General features: G+C 35.8%; 1 protein-coding gene across 1 annotated transcript; it reads left to right on the forward strand.

Annotated features, from left to right (window-relative positions):
- The first annotated feature begins 14,259 nt into the window (after window positions 1-14,259).
- LOC125145121 (C-type mannose receptor 2-like) lies at window positions 14,260-19,504 on the forward strand. The gene is made up of 6 exons (XM_047815903.1): window positions 14,260-14,404; window positions 15,185-15,234; window positions 17,976-18,368; window positions 18,444-18,782; window positions 19,109-19,203; window positions 19,347-19,504. Exons 2-6 carry the CDS (start codon window positions 15,198-15,200, stop codon window positions 19,452-19,454), a joined length of 972 nt encoding a protein of 323 aa, XP_047671859.1. The 5' UTR covers window positions 14,260-14,404; window positions 15,185-15,197; the 3' UTR covers window positions 19,455-19,504.
- Window positions 19,505-19,768: the final 264 nt, after the last annotated feature.

The raw sequence follows: 19,768 nt of genomic DNA on the forward strand, positions 1-19,768 counted from the left end.
CAGAACAAAGGGATGAAAACTATCCACATAAAGTATATGAGTGTAGATAGCAAACTACTAGACAGATCTATAAAACTGCACAAGATGGTTCTTAGTGGAAATAAGGATGTTTTGTGAACACATGTAGACATAAGATTTGTCAGAGTATAACAATGTAAGGTGAAAAGATGACAGACTAAAGGCAGACATGTATAGTTTAATAAGTGTACGTGTGTGGGGGCTTTGAATGACTTATATTTTGTTAATGCTTTTATTTTAAAGATAAAATTTTGACTGATTTGTGATTAACAGATACCCAGTCATCATGAAGCTGAATTTTTTTCTTCTCCTCTGTTCCACTGGTGAGAGACATTTTTAAATTACTTTTGCTAATCACGAATAAATATTTAACAAGTTTAATATTGAATAAATTTATTAGTGTTAATTAAAGATAAAAAAAACTTTAATTATTAATCTCAGTAAAATCTAGTGTATAAAAATAGCTTTATATCATAAATCTTTTGTCATTCAAGTTCACAATTTCTCATATTTCTTCCCCTGTTCTTTATGTATTTATGTACTATGTGTTTTATTCTCTCAGAGAGTGAACAATAAAAGGATATAGTTATTTAAATACATTTCTGTTTTGATCGATTGAAGTTTTATGAAATGATAAGCAATTTTTAAACTCACTCTATAATTAATGTTTGCTCTTAATTATTTTTTTTATTAGATCTCATAAAAGTGATTAGATATAAGGTGTATGTCTTAAAACATTATATTATTCTACAGAATAATATATAACTTAATAATTTATATAACCTTTTCCTTAATTGTCACCTTCTGAGATCACAAAAATTATTTCAATTACAGATAATTACTCATACTTTTACAAAAAATGTTTGTTATATCTGTGAAATTTGTTAAAACTGCTATACAAATACATTTTAATTGAATTGGGTTTAAAATCACTGAATACAATTAAACGGTTTAAATATCAGATTCATGATAAGTACTTCAGGATAAGTACTTCTATGTGAGGAGATCTTAATTGTTAATGTATTCCTTTGATTTCTCCTGTACTTGGTTCCTTTCCTTGTATATTTTCCTCATGTCATCCAAGTGACAGGTTAGGAGACAATGAAAGCAAATGAGGAGGCACGGTTAAGGAAAATAGAGACACTTGTGTGTTTACTTTTCTGTTTGTTGCTTGAACTAAAACGGAACTGGACACCAGGCTGAAGTGCAGGATCTAACTAGGATTTACAGACTACTTTATTTAAGCTCTTAGTAACGTCTATATGTAATGATCTACCTCTGTGATTTTACTGACTATTTCAATAACAGGTCTCGTCACAGTCGATGTATCCCACGTGCGTACAGTCCATCATCAATATTATCTGATAATGACCGGCACAACATGGTCTGATGCCCAGAGTTACTGCAGGGAGAAGTACACTGACCTGGCAACAGTTGTAACTGATGAAGATTGGATAAGACTTGAGAGCGAAGCAGCAAGTAAAGGCCTGCGAGTATTTGCCTGGATTGGATTGTACAACGCTATCGACAGCTGGCGCTGGTCCTTAAACAAGCTCCCACTGAAGAATGTCATTTTCCATAATTGGAGCCCGGTTGACCCCAATAATTTTGCTGGGAGAGAATCTTGTGGTTTATTCAGTTCAGGTGGATATTGGATGGATATAGATTGTACTGGTCTGAGACCCTTCATATGCTACAATGGTAAGTTAATGTCCTGACTTTAATTTGCTTAGTTTTGCTTTGAGCTTTAGTTTTGAAAATAAAAGAATAAATAAATAAAAAGTTAGCACTCCTAGATTTTCCTAAAATACATCCAAGTAATAAACCTTACTCATTCTAATGCTAGATTATGTTTATATATACACATTTTTATTTAATTCCACAGCTAATTTCAGTGGTGCTTCCAAGTTCATCGCCATCTCTAGTCCTTATCTTACCTGGCTTGATGCTCAGGCTTACTGCCGAACACATCACACAGACTTGGCCAGCTCGCTGAACAGCTCAGATAACAATTACTTGTTGCAGCTGAGAGATATCCAGGGTGATTCCTGGTTTGGGCTTTACAGAGACACATGGAATTGGTCAGATGGGACCATTGCTTCAAACCTGCCGTGGAGTCCTGGAGAACCTAATAATTCTGGAGGAAATGAGAACTGTGCAATGGTCGCTAACAATCTGTTCTCTGATGTATCCTGCACCAACTTGTTCTATTTCTTCTGTCACACCAGTAGGTTTTTTGTTTTTATAGTTACTGAAGTTAAGATGAAGTCAATGGTAACTTCATCCCTTGTCCAAAATACAGGTTAAAGTTTATCTCAAAGTTTATCTTCTATCACTGTTTACCTTAAACAATGTCTATGATTCCTGTCATTAATGAGAAGCAGAATGATTTGCAGACTGCATAACACAGTTGCATAACACATAGAACTTACCATAGATTAAGGTGCCTATGGATATGAAACACTGCATCAACATCACCATCACATTCTATATGTGAAATACTCACAGTGCAACAACAACCATACTCAAATATGGTCAGAAAACCTTTGCCATTATAATTCAATTCACACTGATTAATTATTTCCTAGTCATGACTCAGACTAAGGTCCTGTGGTTCCACCTGTTTTCCCCAACCTCATGTTTCCTGTGATTGTCTTCCTTTGTTACAGGAAGTCATGACTAAAACGTGTGTGTATGCGTGTGTATGCGTGTGTGTGCGTGTGTGTGTGTGTGTGTGTGTGTGTGTGTGTGTGTGTGTGTGTGTGTGTGTGTGTCTGTGATCCACAGTTATACCAGTCAGGGAGCAGCAGCTTGTGAGACTGCAGGTGAAGTCTGATGGCAGTATGTTAGATCCTGCTGTACAGTGGTCTATTTTAGAGCAGGTGAGTCTCGGGAGACACCAAGTTCCTGTGTTAAGTGTAGAAACTCTGTTCTTATTCAGGACTGGTACTGAGTAAATAAACCTTGATTCTGATCTTCAGATAAAGCAGAAACTGAAAGAACATGGCATGTTGGAGAACACCACAGTAACCTGGAGGGTGCGGCCAGATGGAAACATTTTCAAGAAGAAAAACAAAGATGATCTATAATGTAAATGTAGATGTGTTGTAGAAATGTTAATGTTTAAGCTTTAAATCAGTAGGAGGATCAGATTAGCCTTCTCAGCATTTATATGATTGAGTTTATTTATTTATTTGTTTGTTTGTTTGTTGTTTCACTCAACAAGGTGATGATGGAAGGGAACATGTTAAAATACTGGATAACTGGGTTTAGTGTGTTGTAGTAGAATATTCTTTATACAGAATGTAGTAGATGATGTTAATAAACTATTAATGAATAAATAAACTATTAATGAATAAATAAACCTTTGGTCACTATTTTGTAGCCAGAATAGAATTAAGCTTATTCTGGTCTGCTACTATTAATTGAGTCTAGGTGATTAATGATGAAGCCATAACATTTACATTTATGGCATTTAGCAGACACCCTTATCCAGAGTGACTTACAACTGAGCAACTCAGGGTTAAGGGCCTTGCTCAGGGGCCCAGCAGTGGCAGCTTGGTGGACCTGGGGTTCGAACCCATGACCTTCCGATCAGTAGCCCAACACCTTAACCACTGAGCTACAACATCCCCATAAGAACATCTTCTGACAGAAGTATTTAATCTAATATTAACCTTACAGATTTAGACCTGTGACTCTGAATGCTGGTCTTAGATTAGATTTCTTTTCCTCTTTCCTATGGTGTGAGCTCTGACCTCACACAATGTAAAGAGAGATGTAAAACAAGACCCTTTATATTTTAGTTGTAGACTTGTTTTACACGTTAATAAAACACCAGACAGAAGTGTTTTTTATTTTCTAAGTAAATGTATTCAAATTGTCTCAGTGCACTTCTCACACTGTAAGGTGTAGTAATCTAGTCTTTACCTGTTTCTGGCATTTAACACATGATGTAGATCTTCTTTTATAATTACAATACTCTGGAGCTCCTTTGTAGATCCATCATTTTGAAATCATTATGATTAAGATACCTCTATATTTTCTATTATGTATATAATGAGTTCGATTTTATCTCACTGCCCAAAAATGCTGCCTCCTAGTTACGAAGAAGAGACAGTGATAATTTTATAAAGCAGCCATGATCATATTGTACATGCTGAATGTTGGATCTGATTACTGGCACATGGCTATTCAACACTAAAGGAACCTGATGAACTCCTTCACTTCCTGTCTGTGATGAAATCTGAGAAATTTGGGGCAGAATTTGGTTTTGTTGAAATAAGGAGTTTGAAGAGTCTGTGTGAATGTTAAACCGTGATGGAAATCAGTCTGCGTCACACGTGTCACATTATATCCCTTAAAGAAGAGGTGGCATTTAATGATGAATCTATAACAAAATCATCATCACACCTCAAATCTGTCAGAATTTTAAAAAGAAAAGCTGTTAGATAAAAGTGATTCAGCAGAACACTTATTCTGAAGGGGGAGGGAATAGCTGACAAACACTGAGACTTGGTTGAGCCTCCATTACTGAGTGGCACAACAACAATGGGTCTGGACCCAAGGCTGGCAGACTCCTCAATCCCATCCTGCAGCATCCAACCAGTGTTGTATAAAGTACTAGAAAGCAATACTTGAGTAAAAGTTTAAGTATCGTACTAGAAAAAGACTTTGGTAGAAGTGAAAGTCACCTTTTAGAATATTACTTAAATAATAGTCTTAAAGTATCTGATATTTACTGTACTTACGTTTCAAAAGTCATTTTCTGATATTTAATGTACTTAAGTATTTGAAGTAAAACTAAAAATTAAAATTTCAGTGATTTTCGGTAGGCATAAGAGGCACTTCATCCGGTAGGAAGAATTTTTCATTCCAATGTACAGAAACATTTCTTGCAAATACGGCCACGGGTGTATAACGTTATTCACCCTGTTCACCGAGTTCCCCACTATCGTCAGGGTGGTCGTCTATGATAACAGGAGGTCCTCCAGCACGTGCTTCCATGGTGGTTTCAGTTGCGCTTCCTCTTCCTTTGGCAACATTACGCTGAAATAGAGTGTGCAGAGTGTAATGCAATCTAGGAGCAGTGATTCGCCAAACCTCCCTTATTGCAGTCGCACTCATTTCTTCTGATTTTATTTTGTAGTAACGAGTAACGAAGATGCTTAATGGATATGCTTAATGGATAATGGATAATATAACGGAGTAAAAGTATACATTTTATCTAGGAAATGTAGTGGAGTAAAAGTGAAAGTTGACGAATATAGCGAAGTAAAGTACAGATACGTGAAATTTCTACTTAAGTACAGTAACGAAGTATTTGTACTCCGTTACATTACAACACTGCATCCAACCTACTTTACTTCTATGGCCTGGCGGTGGGCTTCAGGGACCGGGTACTGTACTTTATTACCGCCACTCCTGGACAGGATCTGATTTCATGGTGGACCTACAGTAGATGTACTCCATGGGATCTGTGGGGGTAATGGCAAATGCAGACAATTCTATAGCAGACATAATTGGATCAGTAAGCCAGATGGGCCTCTGCAGAGGAGCAAAGTTGTTCACAGCTGTATAATAAGGAACTCTTTCTATGACATTTAAACCCGTGACATGCTGCACTTAGATAATACTTATTTTCCTAAGTAAAGCATGATTGTTATTTTAGTTGTATACTGCAGTCTGAAGGTTTGTTGAACATGTATTCCGGGCATCACCAAATGGCAGACAGTGGTCCGGATCCGGACCGAGTGACGGGTCTGCCCGGACCCGTTAAAATTCTAATATTATCATATTAAGCATCTCCTTATTGTAATCTAATATTAAAAGATTATAAGCTCTTTGATATTAATAAAAAGATAAATCTTTCGTTCATGCGCAGTTAATCTACGACAGGAGCGTCATCAAAAGCCAAGCCAATCAAATCGATTGTTTCTCACCAATGAGCATCTCCACATGAGCATGAGACTGGCACTAACCCCATTTAAGCCAAGATTCAACCTGCTGGCAGGACAGTTACATGCCAATTTCTCTTACTAGGAATGAAAGATGGAAAGGGAGTAAGGAGAGGTGGAAAGGAGAGAGGAAAAAGGGAGCTGCTCAAAACTCTGCACTTTTCTTTTATTCAGTAAATTCTGCCCTGTTCTATTTTACCTGAAATGTTCTTTTGCCTAAGGTTCCTGTGTTATTAATGTAGTTAATGTTTAAAAAAGGGGCAGCTCAAAAGTCTTCTGTTTCATTTTTTTTCTTAAAGATTAAAAGCACTTTTATTTTATTCAAAAGATTCTGAATGTTTTACATTACTTGAAATATAAGTTCAGGCTGCTCAAAGCTGTGTTTGCACTTTTTATTTATTTTATTCATAAGAATATTGATTTTTTTATTGACTTTATTAACATGAGGGTGCACTATTTTAAGTGACAATATGAGATTCGGACCTTTGCTGGGAGGAAATTTTAGTACCTGGACCTCTTTGAATTTTAATTGAATACCCCTGATGTATTCCAACAGCAGTGAGAGAGAGCAGTGCTAGTTTGTTCTTTTCTAAGAAAATACATTCAAATAGTCACAGTGCACTTTTCCTAACATTGTAAGGTGTAAAAATCCTGATCTTCCCAGTTTCTGGCCTAGCGTACCTACAAATTCACTGACTTATGTAGAGTTTTTTGAAGTGGAGGAAGAAAACACCATGTGAGGCTGAAAGCATAATTTCCATTCTATGGTCAAAAAATTCTGGAATCCTTGTTGCGAAATGACAGTTTAAGCTACTGTACTAAAAACTAAAAGTAAAAAAATGCTTTATTTGCTTTGTTCATGAACTGTATTTTGCGGTTGGATTTTTTAACACCGTCGAGTTTGCTGGAGTTAAAGAAGTTCTTCTTTATATCACACATGTTGAAATATAATGTGAGTTCTTTGTTATGGGAAAGACATTACTTGGTTTGTTTGCTTGTATATTTTGTTGAAGGACTTACATTCTACCACCTGCTATTGTGGATACTACAAGACCTAAACCTTCATCAGATTTACCACCACATGCTACTTTGTGGATGAAATGCTTAAGTGAAATGCTTTTTACTGTGAAATGTCTGTCTGGTATTCAAGCATAAAAAAGGTATCTTGGTGTGGTCTTTGATTCACATCTGACATCTAAGCAACGTAAAAAAAAACTCAAATAGTATAAAATTTAACTTGTCAAATTTCCAACATATAAGGCCTTTTCTTACTGCTGAGTCAGCAAAGGCTTATATGCATGCAATGATATTTAGTCACATAACTTACTGTTATACAACTTGGTCTCATACAACCGAGAGCATCTTAAAACCTCTCAAGTCTCTCTTCAAGAAAACATTGAATATTCTAGACAGGAAGCCTATACATTTTCATCACTGTAATATTCTAGGTAAATATAATATTTTAAATCTTGACAGTTATCATACGTATTGGGATGTCTGTCTCATTTTTAAAGTTTTGAATGGGCTTGCCTCGTCACCATTAACAGATTTTATACAAAAAAAAACAAAAAACATTAGAGTAAACACTAGAGCATTAACCAGAGGAGACTGTAATGTACAATGGACTAAATTTAGCCAAATGCTGGTGTCTATCAGAGGCACACAGTCATGGAACATATTACCAACTCAAGTTAGGAATTGTGACAATTACTTAACCTTTAAAAAAAAACGTTAAACGATGGCTGAAATCAAACCAGCAGTGTACACATACAGTATGTAAATCATTTTCTCATTGGATGTCTGTTCATAGTGGCCTTTTAACTTCTATGTGACTGCTGTTTACTGTACTTAGTCTGTGTTGTTCTGTGTAACATGTCTACATGCATGTTGTGTTTGTAAGTCATTTGTATTTTGTGTTTTATGATACTTGCCTTAGGACAACGGATGAAATTTAGCTATTGTGCTAATTCTGGCATATTTACACTGATGCTTATTGCTGATTTGTTGATTAATGTGCACTGTCCTTAATCAAATAAATAAATAAATAAATAAATAATGAATGGAATTAAGGATAAAAATAAAACCAATCTTGGCAAGTCTTGAAATGCCAGGAACGAGAGCAAATATTTTACATGCAAATAGTAGGAGAGTAAAAAAAAAAAAAAAAAAACTAATTAACATAGAAAGGGAGTGTAAACAAATGCAAAAGAAAAATTTGAACTCTGCAATCCAGACTTTGTTTGATTGTTTGAAAAACGGTGATGCCCAGATTGACAAGTTAATAGGCGTTATTCTTTTTAGTGCAGCCCCAATACATGCTCCTCAAAGCTCATTTGTTCCTCCACCAGTTTCCAAGGTCAGAAACTAAACCTACAATATCTAGCAAAGTCACACTCAGTTATTTATCTACAAAAATACCTCAGCAGCTCCTTATCAGTCACCTGTAAAAGAACAGTGATTAGAGATTCATCCTGTTATTGACATATGAAATACTAGCTTCATTACAGTATTGCAGGGTACTGTGAAGGACTGGTAGTGAGCTAAAAAAGAGAAATGTTTAGACATATACAGTAGGTAATTTAATTGCACAAAGGATTTAATGAACACTCATGTCATCCAGGTAAGGAGATGGAGATCGTTTTTCTATGCAACCATTAAACATTTCCACTCTGATACCAGAAACAGGTGTGACAGTTTATGTAGGTTTCCTGTTCATAGGTGATATTAAAGTAAATAAAAAAATAAAAACAGAGAGCACTGAGCTGCTGCTTTGTATCCCTGGATTATCCAAGTTTTAATCACAAGCACTATTCAAAAGTACAGTATATAAGAACATTTTCATTTAATTGTAACCTACATAGTGACACATGTTGTGTTTATAGTTGTTCCTCCATTGCAGGGGCTGATTTACATGCAAGTCCAACACCAACGAAGCCCTTTCTATTTGAATACATTTTCATGACAAAAAGTAAAGTCCACTGTAAAGTGTAACAATTCTGACCGGTTTCTGACCTTTAACACATCATGTAGTTCTTCCTTTATAATTACAATACTCTGGAGCTCCTTTGTACATCCAAAATTTTGAAATCGTAATGATTAAGTTGCCTCTAAATTTTTCAATTTGGTTTTGTTGAAATAAGGTGTCTGGAGTTAGTGTGAATGTTAAAGTAAGATGGAAATCAGTCTGCGTCACACGTGTCTGTGTTTAAGAAGAGGGTCGGTGAAGTAAACAAATACATCTTTTAGAGAGTTGTGTGCAAGCAGTGAAGATCTAAAACAACTAAAGGAACACCAGCCTTCAGATTTTTCATATTAAAGGTATATTTTAATTCTGGATGTTTATCATTATTGTTAGAATTATAATTGCTTATAAGTGCTTAAAACTACTTGTTACTTGAAGTGGTGTTATTTGTTGTTTAATGCTGTACACTTTAAAAATGTGAAGCAGTAAACAGAATTTTTTATTTAGTCAATTTCCTCAAGAATCATCTTAGATGTTGATTAGAAAGATTTAATCATAACATGTGAGGACTTTACAGAGAGAAATAAACTACATTGAACTTATTAACTACATATTTATACATAAACTATATCCAACTTTTAAATTCTTAATTTATTTATTTATTTAGTTTTGTTCCTGTTTCTAACAGATTTGTTTGACTCCACAGCTGCTCATCCATCATGAAGCTCAATCTTTTTCTTCTCCTGTGTCTCGCCGGTGAGAGCTCAATATTACTCCTATATCAATAAATGAATATTTCAGGAATGTAATATATGTTTACTTTATTATTTTAATTGGTGAAACTGTAAAGAATTTTTAAAACAAATGCAAATGTAAAAAAAAATCATTACCAAATGGAACATGTTCCACTATGTTATCAAACTCTGTTCATATTCTCATGTATTTGTTGTTTTTTTTATCATGAAATGTTTTCATATAAAAAAAAAAATTGACAATAAGTGGATCCTCACAAATATTACGTAAAAATGTCTTCGCCCGATTCAAATTATCACGACACAATAAAGTATGTGTCCAGTTTGTTTCAGAGTAAAACACTAGTTTTCAGTGTTATTACTTTTACAGTTACAGTATAAGTTGAATTCTGCCTGGGTTAATAACACACACACACACACACACACACACACACACACACACACACACAGACTCATTATCATATAAATAGTGAGAAGGTTATAAAATAATTGAACCTTAATTTTGAATTTTCCAGGTCTTACTTCAGTCACTGTATCCATCCTGCGAACCGTTCCTCACAGATATGAAATGATGATGACATCCCAGACATGGTTTGATGCACAGAAAAGCTGCAGGATGATGTATAATGACCTGGCAACCGTTCTAAGTGATACTGATTTTCTTAGATTGAAAAAAGTTGCAGGTCTGCAAACAATCGCCTGGATCGGAGTTTATAACAATATTTATACCTGGCGCTGGACCTTAAATAATATCCCACTGATGACTGTCACATACACCAATTGGTACCCTGGACAGCCTGATAATTATAATACACAAGAGACATGTGGTATAGTAGCTGCAGCTTATCAATGGTATGATGTACCATGTTATCTAGTAAGACCTTTCATATGCTACGATGGTGAGTCCTCATTCTGGTTTGTTTGGTTTACTTTTGGTTTGTGGATGTTTTTATCACGGTACCTTTTAAAGTGTGTGTATGTGTGTGTTTGTGTATATGTGTGTATGTGTGTTTGTGTATGTGTTTGTGTATGTACATGTGTGTGTTTGTGTATGTGTATGTATATGTGTTTGTGTATGTGTGTTTATGCGTGTGTATGTGTGTGTGTATGTGTGTGTTTGTGCATGTGTGTGTGTGTGTGTGTGTGTGTATGTGTGTGTGTGTTTGTGTGTGTGTGTGTGTGTGTGTGTGTGTGTGTGTGTGTGTGTGTGTGTGTGTGTGTGTGTGTGTGTGTGTGTGTGTGTGTGTGATGGTATTTCACAGCTAATTTCAGTGGTGCTGCCAAGTTCATCCCCATCAGTAACCCTCTGCTGACCTGGCCAGAAGCAAGAGCTTACTGTCAGACATATCACACAGACTTGGCGAGCGCTCTTAACAGCTCAGACGATGCCCTGGTCACGCAGATATGCATTAACCAGGGAGATTCTTGGATTGGTCTCTACAGAGACTTGGATTCTTGGAGTTGGTCAGATGGGACCAAAGCTTCAAATCTCCCTTGGTATCCTGGACAACCTGACAATTATTTCTACACTGAGAACTGTGCAGTGGTTTTTAACGGATTCTTATATGACGAACGATGCACCAATGTGCATTATTCTGTCTGTCACACCAGTGAGTACAGGTCCAACTTCCTATAAGCTTATATAGTGAGGGATGGTTGATGCGACCTCACTATAAATAACTATCATGTTTATTATCAACTAAGTTGAGTGTGTATTTTCGTGTGTGTGTGTGTTTATTCCACAGTTTCCCCAATGAGGAGTCAGACATTGAGACTGCAGGTGAAGTCTGATGGCAGTGTGTTTGATCCTGCTGTTCAGTCGTCCATTTTAGCGCAGGTGAGTCTCAGGACGTCTCTGAAATATCGACCCACCTGTTATCGCTGCTCACCTGTACAAATTTCTGTTATTCACAAACATGTATGCACGAGTGAGAAACATTTCCAATCTTTTTGGACTGACTCCCGAATCCTGATTCTGACCTTCAGATCATGCAGCAACTGAAAGTAAATGGGATGTTGGAGACCACCACTGTGACCTGGAAGGTGCAGCCAGATGGAAACATCTTCCACAAAAAAAAAAAGATCTGTAATTTATGATCTCTGAAAATCCCAAATATAACCTTTAATTTTTATGTAACATTTAAATGCTAACCTTCAAGTAAAAAAAAAAATATTTTCCTACAAAATATAAGCTCCAATATCATCATCATCATCATCATCATCATCATCATCATCATCATCATCATCACATGATCAAGACATTACTTCAGATCTGCTGCTTTGTTGCCAGAGTCTCTGGATTTTCTTAACACCACCATGATGTAAAGTCTTCATGTAAATGATCCACATGCTTAAAATACTATATTAAATACTATAATGTAATGGATTTGTTTACTCACCTTTATTTTCTTTCTATTTTCTTAACAACTATTTTTTGCATTCATAATTCAATGTCAATTGTCAAAATAAATGACATCACCTTCACTTGTCTTAATAAGGTTTTTTTCTTTTTTTACATTGAAAGTAAAATACTGATGTTAAATGTGTTCTATATTTCTGTCTGAATGTCTCAAATTCCTGTTAATTGCAGAAATTGTTCATTATTAATTAGACTAAATAATAAGACTAAATAATAAAGTTCTTGTTGTTGAACCTTAGTGCCTGGTCATTCTTTATACAAAGTTTTATTTTTTTATCTTAAATGACTCTATTAGGTCTCTTATATTTGGTCAAATAATTATATTTTGAAGGGGACACGGTGGCTTAGTGGTTAGCACGTTCGCCTCACACCTCCAGGGTTGGGGGTTCGATTCCCACCTCCGCCTTGTGTGTGTGGAGTTTGCATGTTCTCCCCTTGCCCTGGGGGGATTCCTCCGGGTACTCCGGTTTCCTCCCCCGGTCCAAAGACATGCATGGTAGGTTGATTGGCATCTCTGGAAAATTGTCCGTAGTGTGTGTGAGTGTGTGAGTGAATGAGAGTGTGTGCCCTGTGATGGGTTGGCACTCTGTCCAGGGTGTATGTATCCTGCCTCGATGCCCGATGACGCCTGAGATAGGCACAGGCTCCCCGTGACCCGAGAAGTTTGGATAAGCGGTAGAAGATGAATGAATGAATGAATGAATGAATGAATGAATGAATGTGTGTGTGTGCCCTGTGATGGGTTGGCACTCTGTCCAGGGTGTATGTATCCTGCCTCGATGCCCGATGACACCTGAGATAGGCACAGGCTCCCTGTGACCCGAGAAGTTCGGATAAGCGGTAGAAGATGAATGAATGAATGATATTTTGAGGAGTGGATCCAGCTAGTCATGTTTTAAGTAACTGGGCCTGCATGTTCAGGAGCTTAGTCCCGGGTTAATTGCTCAGGTTTTCTTTCTCTGTTCTTACTCATACTCTGAGGCAAACTATAACTCGTCCCTGTTTCTATCTTATCTTTATCACAGCCTTTTACTGCATGAGGAATAAAAATATATCCCTCTCCCAGTGCATCTTTCTGTTCTCTGAGTTTTCTTGGCTTGTAAATAATTTCCTGACCTCTAGGGGCACTAAGGAACCTAATCTACTGAATTATGTAGAGTTTTTAAAAAGTGGAGGAAGAGAACACCATGTGAGGTTGAAAGCATGATTCTTTGTTATGGGAGAGACTTTATATGGTTTGTTTGCTTGTATGTTTATATGATTTGTTGAAGGACTTCTACCACATCTTTTCTAACTGGTCTTCCATCTTGCTATAATCTTTGGCCGTGAAGCATAGACTTTTTTTTTTATTTTATTTGTAGGAGATTTTATTTGTAATTTTCTTTTATTTTACTTTACATATACATTACATTACATTACATACATCTATCTGTATTACACTACTTTTAATAAAAACAAAGCCTCCCATTGTGAGGACCCTGAAAAGATAAGGAGGTCTAAGAAGTCTGACTCCTTCATCTAAAGATCTAAACAATAGATTAGGTAGAAGAACTTGAAGAGGATCCTTTGTTAGAAGGCCGAGGGACTTCGAAGGACACCTGCGTTCAAGGTAAGACCAACTCTGATCTTGTGTTTTTGACACTAACTCGTGCAAACTAGGACACATTCCTTAGTGGGATTGTGGATGGGTTTCCTGCGCAACCCGAAAACGTGTCACTAAGGGACATGTACGTCAGTATAAATTACTTTAATACCTGAGCCAATGACACCAAGTCTCAACATATGTGTGGTCCAAGTACAGCATATGAGTGAAATTATTTTTCCACTTTACTTTAATCTCCTTAGATACTCTTCTTTTCCAATGTAAAGCTGTTTTTTTCTTCTATAGTTGTTTGTCCAAACTGGAGGCTGTTTTACACGCAGGTCCTACACTGAAGAAGCGTATTCTATTTGAATTCATTTGAATACAAGTGTAAGTATTGAACTTTAACACATGTATGAATACTACAACAATATTACAATAACTTTTTAAATCATTATAATTAAAGACGCCTTTACATTTTTCCCAATTTTATCTCTGTTGTACATGCTGTATGTTGTAGATGATTATTGGCACATGGCTATTCAACACTAAAAGGACCTGAGGAACTCCTTCACTCCCTTTCTGTGCTGAAATCTGAGAAAGATTGGGCAGAATTTGTTTTTGTTGAAATAAGAGGTCTGGAGTCTGTGTAAAAGTTGAAGCAAGATGGAAATCAGTCTGCGTCACATGTGTCACAACATCACTTACCTTCAGGTGAGTAACAGGTGAGATTTTTAGAGAGTTACAAGCAGTGAAGATCTAAACCAGAGCTAGTGAAGAAACAGCAGCCTTCAGATATTTATATTACAGGTATGATTTAATGTTCAGTGCTTCTCCTTATTATTATTAGTTGAATTTCAATAACAGTTTAATTTACAGTTTTGTATTGAATCAGTTTTAAAAGGAAATCAGTAGCATTTAATTTAATTGAGTTAATTATAAATAGTTATTAGAATTTTTTACAAATAAATGTAATGCATATAATATTAATCATACAAAGTCAAAAAAATGTATACAAAGCCTTAAAATTTGTTTTTTCTTCAATAAAATATATTTTTTAGTTGATTAAATAATTATTAAACATTAAATTAAATTCCATTGTACCTAAATGCTGTATACATTATGAAGGAGTATGATAATGTGTGTAAGACCTATTATTAACATACTGCATGACCTTTGTAAGTAAATACCTATTAAATCTTTTATTTAATATAGTTTTTAATTAGGACAGATGTGCTGCAGTGTTATAATTTAGTTTCATACTCTGAACATGTGAAAGTTTCAGATATTGTGGTTAAAATTAGGACATTTTAGGACACAGTGAGTTGGTTTGACGGCAAACGTCTGAGAGAGAAATAAATCAGATTAAAAATAAATAAAAATATTTTGTGATTTTGAGAATATATTGTACAACAGACACAAATTCAATCTATATAATAATGAACAGTTTGATGACATTATTTAAGCTGCATCTTATTATTTGTGACTCCACAGCTACGCTTTCATCATGAAGCTCAATCTACTTCTTCTGCTCTGTCTCACTGGTGAGAGCATTTTTCATATATACTTAACTACAGTTAAAAATAAATGTTCAACATTCATTGCATTGTTCAAAAATCAACATTGCATATCTAAATAGTTTGAATACTAAATTCTTTATTATTCAACGAATCAGTTTAACTTATTTTTGTATCTATTATTTTACTCATTCAACATTAAATAAACTCTTCACCACAATGTGAAAGGGTCACGAATATTCTCCAAAATATTATAGAATTCTCAAATACTCCTGTAAAAATTGTTTATAATAATATATTAATATTCTGTGGCTGATAAACAGAAATTAATGATTAATAAATCTGAAATAATACATTTGCATGTTTTAGGGGTTTTTGAAATTTTTCTTTCTGGAGCTGCATCACATAATCTTGGACGTGTGTGTGTTGAAGGGAGTGAGTGTTTGTTGGAGTGTGTGTGTGTGTGGGCGGGCGAAAATGTGTTTGCGCGTGTGTGTGTGTGTGGTGTGTGTGTGTGTGTGTGGGAGGGCGAGTGTGTGTGTGTGTGTTGGAGGGTGTGTGTTCTTTATTGATCTTGTTACAGTTTTACAAAAACAAAGAAAACAAATTGAATTCCAAACTCTGCTCATGTAAATCAGTTCACATGGAACCAACACAATGCAAGAGATTAGTGCTTATTTAATTAAATATTGATTTATTCATTTATTTTACCTGTAAATAAATATCAAATATAATTCTGTACTCCCTCTTTATACACATCCAATAAGTAAGTTGTTCATTTATGTAATTTAGGAAAAATTCTAAATAAATATATTTTAAGTCACTATAAGCTGTGATTTATTTATTTATTTATTTATTTATTTATTTATTTATTTATTTATTTAACCTTAAGATGTTTTTGTAGTAATTGCATTAATTATGTAGATGTAGAAAATAAATGACTACAATTTGTATTGATTTTGTTTTAAACTAAACTTTATGGATGCCTGAGACTTTTCCACAGTACTGTATATTATAGAGATTTTTATATTTAATTTACCAAAGCTGTGACCTCCTAAGCTCAATGAAATAATTTTAAACACTGATAATTACACGTAACTTTACAAAAACAATTGTGACGATTTTTGAAAATGAATTTGATATGGAATTTGTTTAATTATATCTATATAATGATTTTATAGGTAAATGAATTAGAGAGAATAGAAGAATGAAGATACAATTGTGCTTTTGTCTACAGTAAGTCTTATGGGTTGCCGTGCCGTGCACGGCACGGAAGTCAAAGTCACCACTAGGGGATGACCCAGAAACAAGCTTCAATTCAACTTTAAAGCAAATCCTCCAGAAACACGAAAAAACCTATTTACCTAGTAAAGTTTATACTCTCAATAATTTTTTAAGCCCACACACAAAGCACAATATGATTCACAGCCTTCATACAATTAGAAAAAAATTTCGGACAAAACTGACCTAGGTGGCGCTAGACCGGTTTTTCCCTTACCTTTAGACGCGTCTCTTTCTTCACTGGGGTAATATATTCCAACACAAATAATCCACAAAAATCCACACAGGTCCAAGGAATTGAAATCTGTAAGCCTTTAATCCAAAACGCTCTGGTCGCGCCGCAAATATTCTGTTAGTGTTCTGAAAACTGGAAACAGAAGTGCGAAATCATCTCGTTTTGCCGCTCTAACTCCTAATTGGGATATTCAAAAATTCAAAGTCTATGTCATATTTATAGCCCAGGTCCTAACGAATCAAATAAGCCCTCATTTGAGCCAATCGGTGCTTGTATGGCAGAGATAGACGGCTGAGAAGCCAATGGTGGCATGACCTCATTTTTGGGAACCTGCCTTTGACTGACAATTACTCCTTCCAATAGCAATGAAATGGGCTGGGACCTATACAGCCGTTTAGCCAATAAGCAGACGATTCCAACGGTATATGACATGCCGTATGTTCTTTGCCTGTGTCTGCGTGAACTGGATGCGCAGAAGAATTCTTGCGTAATCCCTGACCTTTTGTCCCTCTCACAGCTCAGGGTGTCAAGTTACAGGCCTGTTTTCACACCAGAGTGATAGAGAGAGAGGCCTTTTATTTCAAAGTTATATAGTAAACAAGTACACAAAAACGCTGCACCCGACGACCAGGGCCGTGGAAAAATATTCATATAAAATCCATTTTTGGGTCTTTTGACTTGAATTTTTTTTGGTGAAAGCCAAGACATGTGGCTATGACTCTCAGTTGTTGTTTTGTCCCTAACATGTTCCAGAAAAATAAGATTAATCAGTTTATCAGAAAAACAACCCAGGCGGACAGGAAAATCTGCATTCAAACCCCTGTAACTTTGTGCCAGTAGAATCAATCTGAAACTAGTTTCTGAAACTAGAGAATCTCTTCTTTCAAAAGAGACCAGGCTCACCCCTGTGTGTCAAAGTCTGTGGGAGCTGTACCACTTTTTGTTGGACAATGGATATAAGCGGAGGTCCATAAAAGGTTTTAAGTAACAGGAAAAAAAATCTTGATCCTTAAAAAGCAAGCCATCAGTAAGTGTAGATGTGCAAAGAAAAACAAATGATGAGCCACGGTTAAAGAAAATAGAGACACTTGTGTGTTTACTTTTCTGTTTGTTGCTTGCACTAAAACGGAACTGGACACCAGGCTGAAGTGCAGGATTTAACTAGGATTTACAGACTACTTTATTTAAGCTCTTAGTAATGTCTATATGTAATGATCTACCTCTGTGATTTTACTGACTATTTCAATAACAGGTCACATCACAGTCGATGTATCCCACGTGCGTACAGTCCATCATCAATATTACCTGATAATGACCGGCGCAACATGGTCTGATGCCCAGAGTTACTGCAGGGAGAAGTACACTGACCTGGCAACAGTTGTAACTGATGAAGATTGGACAAGACTTGAGAGCGAAGCAGCAAGTAAAGGCCTGGCATCATCTGCCTGGAATGGATTGTACAACGCTATCGATAGCTGGGGCTGGTCCTTAAACAAGCTCCCACTGAAGAATGTCCTTTATACAAACTGGTATCCTGGAGAGCCCAATCTTCATGTTGGAAATGTATCATGTGGTCTATTTATTTCAGGTGGATACTGGGCAGATATAACTTGTACCGAACTGAGACCTTTCATATGCTACAATGGTGAGTCAATGTCCTGACTATAACTCGATATATACACATTTATATTTAATCTATATATTTAATTTAATTCCACAGCTAATTTCAGTGGTGCTTCCAAGTTCATCGGCATCTCTAGTCCTTATCTGACCTGGCTTGATGCTCAGGCTTACTGCCGAACACATCACACAGACTTGGCCAGCTCGCTTAACAGCTCAGATAACAACTTGATATTGCAGCTGAGAGATATCCAGGGTGATTCCTGGTTCGGACTCAACGGAGTTGTGTGGACGTGGTCAGATGGGACCATTGCTTCAAACCTACCATGGGGTTCTGGACAACCTGATAATGCCGGAGGAAATGAGAACTGTGCAGAGGGTATCGGAGGGTACAATGATATACCCTGCAACAACGTGTACTATTTCTTCTGTCACACCAGTGAGTCTTCTGTTTTCTTGGTTACTGACACTAACATTAAATCAGCAGTGACTTCAAAACCACCAAATTATTTATTTGTCAAGTTTCAAATGTAGGATTAGTTTAGCAGAATAGCAGACTAACTCTCTCTCTCCCTCTCTCTTTGTTTTTTTTTTAAAGTAGTGCTGGAGCAAATTGAAATTGTATTTGTCACAATCATACACAATATGACATCTAGTGAACTGCTTTGTAGTAAAAATAACCAATTTAGTGACAGGTGAATACAATATAAAGAGTAGTCTTGACTAAAACGTGTGTGTGTGTGTGTGTGTGTGTGTGATCCACAGTTATACCAGTCAGGGAGCAGCAGCTTGTGAGACTGCAGGTGAAGTCTGATGGCAGTGTGTTGGATCCTGCTGTACAGTCATCTATTTTAGAGCAGGTGAGTCTCAGGACTAGTAGAAATACAGACACTGTTATGGTGCTTATGTTTAATGAGTGTTTATGTGGAGACACAGAGTTCCTTTAGTGTTAAGTGTAGAAAATGTGCTTGTATTCAGGACTGTTATTGATTCTGATCTTCAGATAAAGCAGAAACTGAAAGAACATGGCATGTTGGAGAACACCACAGTAACCTGGAGGGTGTGGCCAGATGGAAACATCTTCAAGAAGCAAAACAAAGATGATCTATAATGTAAATGTAGATGTGTTGTAGAAATGTTAATGTTTAAGCTTTAAATCAGTAGGAGGATCAGATTAGCAACCTCAGCAACAACTAGCATTTATATTATTGAGATTATTTATTTATTTATTTATCTATCTATCTATCTATCATTCATTCTGATTTTCCTGTAAACACTCAACAAGATGATGTTAAAATTCTGTATAACTGGGGATAATGTATGTGTAGTAGAATATTCTTTATATATAATGTAATAGATGATGTTTATAAACTATTTATGAATAAATAAACCTTTTTGTAGCCAGAATAGAATTAAACTTATTCT

Source organism: Tachysurus fulvidraco, chromosome 7 (assembly GCF_022655615.1).
Source record: "Tachysurus fulvidraco isolate hzauxx_2018 chromosome 7, HZAU_PFXX_2.0, whole genome shotgun sequence".
Taxonomy (NCBI): domain Eukaryota; kingdom Metazoa; phylum Chordata; class Actinopteri; order Siluriformes; family Bagridae; genus Tachysurus; species Tachysurus fulvidraco.